At 36.9% G+C, this 14,154-nt stretch overlaps 1 protein-coding gene across 10 annotated transcripts in view; it reads right to left on the reverse strand.

Moving 5' to 3' along the window:
* Positions 1 to 12: 12 nt before the first annotated feature.
* Positions 13 to 14,154, reverse strand: part of LOC125662077 (coronin-2B-like) — a 74,066-nt gene continuing 59,924 nt past the window's right edge. For 6 of the 10 annotated variants that reach the window (XM_056148121.1, XM_056148117.1, XM_048894258.2 and 3 more), the window contains 4 exons: positions 13,527 to 13,665; positions 12,251 to 12,364; positions 9,365 to 9,454; positions 13 to 4,671 (listed from right to left, as the gene is read on the reverse strand). In XM_056148121.1, coding sequence (XP_056004096.1) covers positions 4,513 to 4,671; positions 9,365 to 9,454; positions 12,251 to 12,364; positions 13,527 to 13,665 — 502 coding nt within the window. In that variant the 3' untranslated portion in view covers positions 13 to 4,512. The remainder of the gene's footprint in view (positions 4,672 to 9,364; positions 9,455 to 12,250; positions 12,365 to 13,526; positions 13,666 to 14,154) is intronic. The other 4 variants (XM_056148122.1, XM_056148123.1, XM_056148124.1 and 1 more) reach the window with 2 other exon arrangements.

The raw sequence follows: 14,154 nt of genomic DNA on the forward strand, positions 1-14,154 counted from the left end.
AAAGAATTCAAATAAATACAAAAACGTTTTATTTCTTTTCATTTACAATAATGCGTACACGTGTAGACATGGAATGCTATACATCTTATAGACAAAAAAAATACATAAAAAAGTGTATACCTGTTATAGACAAACGGTATATACTAAATACAGTTCATCGGAATAGCAGCAATACTTCCTGTATTACATTTTGATTATACAAGTAAATATATAAAAAGCTGTCATTCATTTCTTTGCTCACACAATAATAACCCTATCATACACGCTGACGGTCTTCCGTTTGGTAGTTTTAATAGATGGATAACATTTTAACAAACATTGTTGATAGAATATGGATTGATATTGGGTTTGGTTTTTCTTTCCTGATGAATGAGACAGATCTGTGATTGTGTAACGAAAGACACACGTATTTTAATTTGAACAGAGATTCTACGTTATATTTGTGAACTACATATTATTTTACTTAAATTATGTCTACGCTATCAAAGTTAGGCTATGGCTGAAATACATGTAACTCGATATCATAATTTTTGGACAATTAGTTGGAATGATTTAGCAGCAACATAGTAAAGCAATATTATTACGAATTTATGCTTATAACGAATTCACTCTTATAGAGAACTCACGCTTATTGCAAATTCACGCTTATAACGAATTCAAGCTTATAACAAATTTAAGTCGTATTTATTTTCCTGGTTAAAAGAAACTGTTTTTGATGGCCCTGGAGGTTCGCTATAACTGTCTTCTACTGTATAACTAGACTTTGTCTGTTGTGCTGTTTTAATGGCGCAGGAGGTTCGCAATAACTGTCTTTTACTGTATAACTAGACTTTGTCTGTACTGCTTACAGTAATGTAAGTCCAACGTTAGGATCTGAATTTAAAATCAGTACAACGGTCGTCCGAATAACCCCAACGTTTCTCATGCTGTTATCTACAGCATCCCTTGTATGTGTTTAAAGCTAGCCACACTATAGAGCAGAAATCTATTATACTCATAATCTCAGTCATGTATCCCGATATTCCTACAGCGCTAGAAATGCACACTAGTTCCTATCTAATTTACAGCAAGTTCCCGGAATGTATATAAAGCAAAGTTAATATGTACATTATAAGTTAAATTTGTCTATACCATAACTTAGCTCTACTTGCCGTGATCAAAAATGTGACCAACAATAAAAATTATTTGCAATGATTAAAAAAAAATGTCCAACTCACTTGTTTTATTAAAAGAATCAGTTCTACTTTTTAAAAATAAAACCTTATCATTATCTGCTAAAAGAAAATCTGAATCACCTGCTCTGATAAAAAGAAACAGAGCTACAAGTTTAAATAAAAACACAGAATTACTTATTTTCATAAATAAAATCATAACGACTTATTTTCATACAACAGGCAGTCCTCTTCTGTTTAAAAACAGTTTCATACTTGTCAATGATAGCGTGATGTATATGCAATGTGTTAAAATGTGTCAATATCAATGTTTGTAGTTTTGTTTTTTGTATACAACATGAACAGGAATGAATTCTGGAAAGATTGTAAAAAGATTATAAAAATTAAGATGTCTATCATGGTCAAATATTTGATTTAAATATTTGATTTAATGTTCCTGTTGACAAGAACATTTGGACACGTTGCATATTTTCAGTGGTGGGGGTAATTCTGAAATCAGAATACACAAGTTGTTGCATCATAAAACATAAAACTTCACTAAAATCAAATCACGACAAACTGAACATTGTCTACATTACCATACACTTTTTAAAAGTATATCTGTACTCTAAAAGTTCTATCTGAGCAAAATGAGTTACAATGCCCAATGAGTGATCACCAATATAAACAATCATCAATTTGTGTCTGGCAGTTTCTGTCTAATTAGAGGTATACTTTAATATTCTACAAGTAGGTAACTTCCTTAACAAATCAAACAAAATGTCCTTCAAGTTTAGAAAATGTAAATATACAATAAAACACTTTTATAATAATTTCAAACTTACAGTAAAGCACAATTACATCAAACACTCTTATAATGAATTCACGCTTACAGCGAAGTGACTTTTATTTCCCGTTATTTTTAAATTGTGCTATAAATTTCTGAGGTATAACAAATCACGTTTATAATGAATTGGAATTGTTCATCCCCAGCAATTAATTACAAGTATGTTTTACTATAAAATTCTTCGCCCTAGCACTTCACTATTATAAGCATGTTTTACTGTAATTGTTCGCCTTAGCACTTCACTATAAGTATGTTTAACTGTATTAGAAATCATTTGTTTTATCTACGATCAATTTAATTCTGTCACATTAGTATCAGAAGTCATATCTCTACAGTGTTTTCAATGTTACAAAAATGAGAACATTGTGAAACGCCCACCAAAGCTCCAAAAATCTAAGGATGGAATTTTCCGAAAATTGTTAAACTCTGTCCATGCAAATATCAAACAAAGAACTTCCTCCCTCTTTAATAACATTATGGATTCACCATTCACAAGCATGTCTCTGAAGATGTACTTAATATCTGGCACACAAACATACAAAAATAAAAAGTCCTCAATGCCTGAGATAAAACACAACCACGAACATGTGCAGTCCAGAACAATCTAAATTATGAATCAGTGTTAAATAAGCATTACCAGTAAGCATAGGCGGATCTATCTGGGAGGAAGTATACTACAGGAAGTCAGGCACCTGGGAACTCTGTCTTCTATGATACAATTGTAAAGGGAGATTAAAACGTCCATGTTAAAACCAAATTTTAGTCACATACCAGTATGTCCACAAGTGTTGCAAGTACCGATTTCAGTCATTTTGATGCTTAGCTCTTTAGTAATGAACATTCATTTCCCACCAGTAGATTTCCCAATAATGACAGTGGATTTCCTATCTAACAGTGGTTCCTCCCTAATATTGGTTCGCATCTGACAGTGAATCCCATCAAATCCCATCTGACAATGAATCCAATCTGACAGTGAATCCCATCTGACAGTAGGAGTTTGTGACTACTAAATAAAATTGCAAGTACAAAATTGGTTTCTAACATCGTGAATTATAACCCCACCTTGAAATATCCTGGATCCACCCCTGAACACGTCAACAAACAAAGAATAGAGATTACTGTACACATTGAATATCACATAAAAATCACAAAAAAACAACACTGCTGTACCTGTATAAATAAAACACAGTTTGTAAAATCACTCATTGGTTACGACAATCTTTGTTACCAATTATCAAATCTTGTAGTAAATGTAAATCATGACCGTGATTTTTTTTACAGTAACTCATAGAATTGATCTTTGGAAGTCTCCTGCAGCTGTGACAAAGCTGTATGTACAGTGCAACAAGCTTATAATGAACACAGTTATAATGAATTTACACTTACTGTGGAATAATAATTTGCCTATGAGTGGAGAATGACCCAACTCTTCACAAGCCCTGGAGGTTTGCTATAACCGTGTTACACTATACTGGTGAATAAATCACTATACATAAGATTTAATATGGAAGCATGCATCATAGGTATCTATATTCTTCTGTAGGTCTGAGCTAAAAATAAAAATGGTCCTGAACATGGTACAATTGTCCATAATCTACTGCCCTGCAATAACCACATACACAACTACTGCATTTCTAAATTACACAAAACATTCAATTAAAAACGAGGTTGATCAAAGTCAGATGATTAGTGAACGTGGAATGTATCTCATTCTTTAAAAATCCATATACATACATTCACAATGTCACTCATCTCAGATAATAATACCACAATGCATACAGGTAAAAGACACCTTCCATATCCCAATAAAGTCACATCAACCTCTCGTCACTCATCTCCCGTTTAAAAGTCGCACCAAATTCGCGTCCCTCATTTTGACAGCACAAGCACAAAACTAGCAAAGGTCTTGTGATGTTGTGTGTTGATATTATTGTACTGTAATAGACTCTAGAGTGTCTAAAATCATAAACTTACAGAGGGACTCACTGTCTGGCACATCGCATGGCTGATCAAATCCAGATCATTGTCACGTGATATCATGCTATAAATAGATTACATCCAGATCAATGTCACGTGATATCTTGCTATAAATAGATTACATCCAGATCATTATCACGTGATATCATGCTATAAATAGATTACATCCTGATCAATGTCACGTGATATCTTGCTATAAATAGATTACATCCAGATCAATGTCACATGATATCTTGCTATCGATCTATTACCTCCAAAACAGGAACACATTACAACTCAGAAGCAAAGTTCAAATGTTCAATTTTGCATCCAGATCATTGTCTCTTGAAATCATGCTATAGCTCTATTACCTCCAAAACAGGACGCAATACAATGTGGAAACAAAGTTTAAAAGTTCAAAGGTGCATTGAACGCAAGACCGGTCTCTGTCGACTTGTAGTTCTACTGGTCAAGAAAATGCACACCTACATTTGGACTGGCTGGAATGGTTAATGCGAGAACAAGGACTAGCACATTGGGGACTTGAGAGTTGGCACTTCAGCAGTCACTGTGATCCGGTCCGACGTCGTCCCGAGTGACCGGGATTTTTAACATTGAGATTTCTTCCTCTAGCTGCCGTATCCGTTTGTCTTTTAACGATATCTGCTCTTTTAGGCTAGTGATTTCTTCTAACTGTTTAAAGTAAGCTTTTCGCAACTGAAATGAAAATGGAAAACATCTAGTAAACAATATGTGATCATTTGAAAACAAATCTAAATCATTAACATGGAAGAGCATGGGAATTAAAGCTGCCAGTGAATAGAGATCATTAACATGGAAGAGCATGGAAATTAAGGCTGCCAGTGAATAGAGATTACCAATAATGTTAAGTTTGTAGTAAAGAAATCAAAATGGCATTGGATAATTTCATAATTCCAGACATAGAATTTTTGACATGATGATGTCATGGAAATGATGGATACTGCATGACTACATGTTTCTAGATCTGAAAGCTTACTCACAATTCTAGCTAAATCAATCCTATCATATCATCACATAACGACTAAAATACCAGCATCCTGAAACTGTGGTCACTAAAACAGCAAGTTTCGATTTGTCACAAAGTAGTGTTGGTTATTTAAACAGCTGTTTAAGGATAGACAAAAACATATCATTAGCTGGCAATCTAACTTGAATTTAAATGCATGCTACAAATTCAGTTTAGGCCAACTGTCAATGACACAATGTTATTGGCTACTATGGTGTATATTGTTTGATGTTCCGCTTGAAAACATTTCACTCATATGGAGTCGTCACCATTGTCAGTGAAAGGCTGCAAAATTTACACTTATGCTCTGAACTTACAGCTTTTGAGCAGAGAGGGATCTTTATAATGTTATATCTGTTGTGACACTGGGTCTAGGCTTTTGCTATCTCATTGGAAAGACCACCCTATTTAGTTACCTCTTATGACAAGCAAGGGAAACTAAGGACCTTTTCTCAACTGGGTTTCTACAGGTATATCAGCTGTTATGAAGTTTTATATTAAATCCAAACTGTTGATAACCAACACACATAGCATACACTGTTAGTAAACATCGCCCTGTATGAAAGCAAATCACTCCACAGAACACATAGCATGCACAGCAGACGGGGTATATGTACCCACCACGGAGGGGACCCCCACTAAATACAGTACATGCTGTGTAGACAGGGAAATATATATATATATACTCCACAGAGGGGACCCCCACTAAATACAGTACATGCTGTGTAGACAGGGGGATATATATATATATATATATATATACTCCACAGAGGGGACCCCCACTAAATACAGTACATGCTGTGTAGACAGGGGGATATATATATATATACACTCCACGGAGGGGACTCCCACTAAATACAGTACATGCTGTGTAGACAGGGGGATATATATATATATATACACTCCACGGAGGGGAGGGGACTCCCACTAAATACAGTACATGCTGTGTAGACAGGGGGATATAAATACACTCCACGGAGGGGACTCCCACTAAATACAGTACATGTTGTGTAGACAGGGGGATATATATACACTCCATGGAGGGGACTCCCACTAAATACAGTACATGTTGTGTAGACAGGGGGATATATATACACTCCACGGAGGGGACGCCCACTAAATACAGTGCATGCTGTGTAGACAGGGAGATATATATACACTCCACGGAGGGGACGCCCACTAAATACAGTACATGCTGTGTAGACAGGGAGATATATATACACTCCACGGAGGGGACGCCCACTAAATACAGTGCATGCTGTGTAGACAGGGAGATATATATATACTCCACGGAGGGGACGCCCACTAAATACAGTACATGCTGTGTAGACAGGGAGATATATATACACTTCACGGAGGGGACGCCCACTAAATACAGTGCATGCTGTGTAGACAGGGAGATATATATATACTCCACGGAGGGGACTCCCGCTAAATACCGTACATGCTTTGTGGACAGATATGTGTGTGTACACTGAATGTTTGGAAGTAATATTCGCAAAACAAATGTGGATTTTCATCAGATATAAAATAGCTTGTTCATGATCCTCCATCTTGAGTTTTATTTAAGGTCTTACATCTTGATCTCTTATCTAAAGTCTCTTATTCGAGGTCCCCTCCCGTGCGATTTTATTGAAGGTCCTTCATCCTAAAATTTTATCTAAATTCCATATTGGAATGTCTTGAGATGTTATGTACGTCCTCCGTCTTAAGATTTTATTTAAGGTTCTCTGTCTTCAGATTTTATCTAAGGTTCTCTGTCTTGAGATTTTATCTAAGGTTCTCTGTCTTGAGATTTTATTTAAGGTCCTCTGTATTGAAACCGTATCCATGCTCTGAAGAATGGTGATGAGAGATACGATGAATTTATGAAACCTAATACATACAACAAATTATCCTCTCTCCGTTTCTGTCATTTATCACCAGTAGATTTACACGAAACAAAAGCCCCATGGGCCACATCGCTCACCTGAGTCACATTGGCTCATATATAAAGATTTTCCCTGTATGTTTGCATGTAAAACTGAGATCCCTATTGTGGCCCGACCTACTCCAGGGGGTCATGATTTTTTTCAAAATTGGAATGTGGACTATATCAGGAAGCTTTCATGTGAAAGTAAACATTTCTGGTCGAGTGATTTTTCAGAACAAGATTTGTAATGATTTTCCCTATACATTTGTATGTAAAAGTTTCATCCCCTATTGTCGCCTCATTTTACCCTCCGGGGGCCATGATTTCCATAAAATTGAATCTACACTATGTCAGAAAGCTTTCATGTAAATTTCAATTTTCCTGGTAGTTTTTGAGAAGATGTTCCATATATATTTGTATGTAAAACTTTGATCTATTATGAAACTATATAAAACTATTACGGCCCATCCTATCCCCGGGGGCCATGATTTGAACAAATTTCAATCTGCACTATGTTAGAAAACTTTCATGTAAATTTCCACTTCTTTGGCCTAGTAGTTTTTGAGAAGATTTTTAAAGATTGTCCCTATATTAGTATGCAAAATTTTGATCCCCCTTCTGGCCCCATCCAACCTCCGGGACCATGATTTGAATAAACTTGAATCTGCATAATGTCAGAAAGCTTTCATGTAAATTTCAGCTTTTCTGGCCCAGTGGTTCTTAAGAAGAAGATTCTTAAATGATCCTACCCTATTTTTGCATTTTGGTGATTATCTCCCTCTTTGAAAGGAACATGGCCCTTCATTTGAACAAACTTGAATGCCCTTCACCCAAGGATGCTCTTGACCAAGTTTGGTTGAAATTGGCCCTGTGGTTCTGGGGAAGAAGTCGAAAATGTAAAAAGTTTACAGACGGACGGACAGACAGAGACGGACAAATGACAGGTAACAGGCGATCAGGTGAGCTAAGAACAATGCATTAATATCATACAGAGTAGTCTGTTTCAGAAGGTATATACGGTCCTGTAAATAAGTCTAGACATCACTGAATAGTCATTGTCATGCAGTGTCATCATAAAATACTTGATCAACAATACAGTGCAAATTCATAAATAGAGCTTATCTCTGTTGTTAATGAATACGGTGAACTGACAATTCCGGACGGTTATCAAGATCTGTTCATGAATACTGCCTGCGCTGGAGATATTTCACGCTGTTTTATATTTTACCCATTTCGCCCTCACTTTGAATGTGCAAATTCAAAACTGGACAAATTCTGAATGTTATCAATTTAGCAAACGCCTCAACAGTAAACGTGTTTTTGCAAAATTAAACAGGACGGAATTTTTTTATGCATCTGAGGAATAAAACACTGGGAACTATTTTCTGTATACAAAACAACAGTGATGACGTGGTGCTGCTGAGTGAATGTCTACGTGTGATTCATTGTGTATTGTTTAACGTCCCTCTCCGGAATGTTTCACTCGTATGGAGACGTCACCATTGCCGGTGAAGGGCTGCAAAAACTTGATGCCTATGCTCGGCACTTATCGCCTTTAAGCAGAGAGGGATCTTTATCGAGCTACACCTGCTGTGACACGGGGCCTCGATTTTTGCGGTCTCATCCGAAGGACCGTCTCATTTAGTCGCCTCTTACAATAAGTATGGGGGGTACTGAGGACCTTTCATAACCCGGGTACCCAAGGGAGATCAACGTATGTTGCTACTGCAAACCACAACTTTCTAGCTTAAGCCATCAACACACAGCACAACCTGATTCATTAAAATATTGTTCTGTACTTAAAACTTTCACACACACAAATCAGAATATACTGCCTCCTATTAACGGTTCTGAGGGAAAAAATGCTGAGTCGGTAAACCCAATATGTCATGGGCTGTTGCACGTTCTATTACTAGATGATCAAAACAAAAACCGGAAGACACACATATATTGAGGGGATGACGCAATCAGTTTATTTATCCAGAAAAGAAAAGAAATGGACAAAAATGTTACCATCATCAGTTGTTACATGTAGTTCGTCAATATGAAATATGGGGAAGGGGTTAATACGAACTAGGGGAGGGGATTAACATGAGGTAAGGGATAGGGGGTTAATATGAGTTATGGGAGGAGGTTAATACGAGCTACGGGGTCTAATATGAGCTAGGGGGAGGGGTTTAATATGAGCTAGGGGGAGGGGCCTAATATGAGCTAAAGGGAGGGGTCTAATATGGGCTAGAGGGAGGGGCCTAATATGACCTAGAGGGAGGGGCCTAATATGAGCATGGGGGAGGGGTCTAATATGAGCTAGGGGGAGGGTAGTTAGTATGAACTACTATGCAGATGCTGTTGCTGATGAACTAATATATAACTATACTACACACAACTCACATCAAAAGAGACAGAGAGGAAAAGAGGGTTGTAATCTGCACACATTAGAATCTACCAACCTCGGCTTCATTGGGTGGGAATTCCCCAAACCAGAGTGGTGCCGCGGGGGATTGCGGGGCGGACCACACCTTTTTCACGTGAGTTACATTCTACAAAGCACAGAAACAGTTGCCATGGCAACCGAAGCATAATGAATAAATAATGGTGTACACTAAAGCAGAAAACACATAGATAAACAGAACATGGATATAGACAAATAGTGATATGGGCTTTGTGAAAAGTACAGTACCATTCATTGTTTCTTTTTTTTTCTTTATCCTATTTCTTTGCCAAACAAATATAAAATTTATTAATGCATGAACTATTGGCATAACCTGTACTGTTTTTACTCAGATGTCTAAATTGTTGTTTTTGAATGAAAACTATTCATTTACCTAAAATTCAAACATTCATGACAACATGCTAAAATACTTCTACAATTTGATAAAATTTACTATGTCCCTCTATGACACACTATTCTAACATCCTACTCATGCCCATTCACAGAACCCAAATCAAAATCAGAATGTGAAGATGTCAAAATATGTTACAAACTAAGTACATGTGGTACTATACTATAAATCATAAAAGGATGGGGAGATCCTGCTGTATGTCAAATTTGAATTTAAAAAATACTTAGCTGGTGTTTGGTGGGGTTTTCCCAAAGTCATGTACCTTAAGTATATTTATAGACACCCAGGGATCTTTCCAATGAATTTCCTTTGAATATTTATAGATATTATAAGTTCTCCCTATTGGATATTTACAGACACCACATCACCTCCCTGGTGTAGACTTATAGGTGTGATCTACCCAACATATATCCATAGGCACTCTGGGATTTCCCTAGTGGATATTTATAGAAACCCTGGGATTTCCCTAGTGGATATTTATAGAAACCCTGGGATTTCCCCCAGAAGATGCTGATTTTTATAGACACCCAATGATCTCCTTCAGCAAACATATATTAAGATTCCAGCATTTCCCTAGCGATTATTTACAGACACCCTGGAATATTCCCAGTACATATTGATCTACAAACCTAGATAATCATTAAACACTCCCATTCACATAAGTGGGTATTGATAGACACCCCCGGGCAGGATCTCTCTGTTCATATTGATAGACAACCTGGTTCACTCGGTGGATATTATCAATCACTCCTGATTACCCTAGTATGTACCTCCTGGAACTTACAAGTGAATATGATATAATTCGACTGTCAATATTTATACACACTCCTGTGTAGGACCTCTGCAGCAGGATACCCCTAGGAATATCATTAGGCACCCCAACATCTCCCCAGTGAATATGATTAGACACTCCCAACATCTCCCCAGTGAATATGATTAGACACTCCCAACATCTCCCCAGTGAATATCATTAGACACTTTCAACATCTCCCCAGTGAATATCATTAGACACTTTCAACATCTCCCCAGTGAATATCATTAGACACCCCAACATCTCCCCAGTGAATATCATTAGACACTTTCAACATCTCCCCAGTGAATATCATTAGACACTCCCAACATCTCCCCAGTGAATACTGATAGACACTCCCAACATCTCCCCAGTGAATATCATTAGACACTCCCAACATCTCCCCCAGTGAATATCATTAGACACTCCCAACATCTCCCCAGTGAATATCATTAGACACTCCCAACATCTCCCCCAGTGAATATCATTAGACACTCCCAACATCTCCCCAGTGAATATCATTAGACACTCCCAACATCTCCCCCAGTGAATATCATTAGACACTCCCAACATCTCCCCAGTGGATAATGATATACACCCCAACATCTCCCCAGTGGATAATGATATACACCCCTACATCTCCCCAGTGAATAATGATATACACCCCTACATCCCCCCAGTGGATAATGATAGAGACCCCAACATCTCCCCAGTGGATAATGATAGACACCCCAACATCTCCCCAGTGAATAAAGATATACACCCCTACATCTCCCCAGTGAATAAAGATATACACCCCTACATCTCCCCAGTGAATAAAGATATACACCCCTACATCTCCCCAGTGAATAAAGATATACACCCCTACATCCCTCCAGTGGATAATGATAGACACACCTGGACAGAATCTCCCCAGCAGAATCACGTGACAGAATGAGTATCATAAAATATTTATAGAAACATACAATGTACAACTACAGTGGACATTTTAACAGAAAACGAAGAGATCATACTTGTTAAAGGTCACAGGGAAATAGACATGAATTTATACATATAGTACATATTAAAAATATATCATCAATGTTAGAAATATATCTATTGTCCCTGAAACCAATTGTTTACTACACAATATATGTATACAAGTTATTTTTCATGATTAGATTATTTTCAAAGTATAACATGACTAGTTCGTATATTTTCTTTATTCCTCGTAAAATCAGATTTAGATCAGCATGAATTGAAAATGGTCGCGTTAATTGTTATTCAGTCTTAACTGTATAATGAACTACAATTATTCCTTGAATACGAATCTAATAAGTTAGCATATATGGTTAGTAAGTATATATACTTATATTACGTAAAGTTGATGCATAGCTGTTATCGATAGGATCATTTTATTGAATATATAAATTATATAGAAAGGTATATAAAGCAAGGCAGGTGAGGATATTTGATTCTAAATAAGAATAGAAAAACCACGCGATAGAGTAAATGCCTGAGCTCTGTGTATTAACAGGGAATCTGCTAAAATTTAAATCTTCAATGTCTGATTGTACTGTTATAATGTCACCCAGAATATTGTTTTCAATGTCTATATAGATACTGGTTTCACTGAAAGCTCTTTCAATGTTAGACGAATGCCCAGAATATTATGTCATCCAGGGTTGTGTTAGCTGCTTCAAGCCAATCAGCCGTCCACTTACATGGTCGTTTCTATGACAACCTGCACATGTTGCTTTCTGGGTATCCCGTTTAATCAAGTAAGCTTGGAAAAAATCTCTGCTAAATCGTGCAGTAGGCGGTTGGCAGTGGTAAATCTGTGTACACATTTACACGCAATGTATAGATTTGTTTTACAGTTCTATCATCTTTTTTCATCCTATTTGTTAAATGTGTTATGCACAATCATGCAATGATACTCATGAATTTTCCTTTAAAAAACCCCAAGCACTTGTAATACATAACATTATGTAATGCGTGTCTTGAATACACCTTCAAATTGGCATTAAAACTAAATACATTGATGGCATACAATACAAAATCAACTGCTTTTACGAACATGCACCGAATTCATGATCCATGGACTGAATTGGTTAGTATACATTGTACATGTACAACAAATAAAATACATAACAAAACAGACTAAATCTCTGTTTCATTTCAGTTTCATCCAACATTAGTGTACAGACAATCCTGTCTAAGCTCCTACAGTAACATCACATCTAGAAAACCTGGCCAAAGGGAAGGTGTTGTCGTATAATGACCTTGACCTTTGACACTGTAACCATGGTATCCATTGTCTGTTTCTAACTATCATTTGTAATTGCTTAATTCATACCCGTAACTATACTGACTGATGAAAGACTTAAGACTGACAGCTATAACATTCTGTAAACACAATTTATTATTCAGCACCTGTTACACCCAGTCTCATCTAAAGAGCTCCTGTATCAGCTGCAAATGGGGGCCCTAATCTTGTAATTGATTTATAACTTTATTGATACTGGACTACAGATATATAACATTTCTACTGAATGCGTATAATAAATCTAAAACTGAGAGGTGATGAATTTAGAAAGACACTGTGACAATAACCAGCAGGGCAGTAAACAGCAGGAATTTACCACAATGTCAGTGTAGTTCTTACTATCAAGAGTAGTCCTGACCCAGGGCCATAAAACTCATAAATCTCACACTTACAGACAGAATACATTGTACACAGCTCAGAATTGGATCAGGATTTTGTTTTATGACCTCAGAATAAACACACATCATTAACTATGAAAGCAGTGCCTTATGGTTTAAAATATATGGCTTACATCAGAATTTTCTAAAAGTAGGTCAAAGGTCAATGTAAAGCATTGTGTGCATACATTCACGACAGACAACCGACAAAAAACAACCACGTGTTGATTCAACCCATGTCAACATTTCATCCATAGTAACAGAAGAGTTCCACAAAAAAGGGAGATAACTCACGTCACTATCACCTCCCGGGAAGCCATTAGAGGTGACTTTGGGAGAGGTGGGCGACCAAACCTTTTTGATGGTGCTTTGGTCTGTGGGACTGAGAGCCGCGTCGACAGAATCTGACTGGATTCCATTAGGCTTGTCATCTCTATAGAAAAAGAAAATCATAACGGTATCATTAATCAAAATCTGTGAATCAGACACCACTCAAAATACACAGCTAATAAAACAAGACATGTTTGTAAAACACATACCCACCCACCCCCACCCCGATACAAAATTTAAAAGGGTTATACACACAGATCATTTAAGTGATAGTGGTATCATCGATTCAAAATAATGAGCAGACAATATCTTCCTATGTCAAGAGTAGATTGACCATGTGGCCTAAAAATCAATAGGGGTCATCTACTCCTTATGCAGTACCAAGTTTGGTGTAAATCAAGCAAATAATTTTTAAAGTATAGGAGACAATATATTACTATGTCCAGTTCAACCATTGACCTTTGACCATGTGACCTTAAAATCAATAGGGGTCATCTTCTCTTGAAGATGGAGCAGTGTACTAAGTTTGATGTCTGTCAAGCAAAGGGCTCTCAAGATATTGAGCGGATAGTATATTCCTATGTCCAAAGTA

The sequence above is a fragment of the Ostrea edulis genome, chromosome 8, assembly GCF_947568905.1.
Source record: "Ostrea edulis chromosome 8, xbOstEdul1.1, whole genome shotgun sequence".
Taxonomy (NCBI): domain Eukaryota; kingdom Metazoa; phylum Mollusca; class Bivalvia; order Ostreida; family Ostreidae; genus Ostrea; species Ostrea edulis.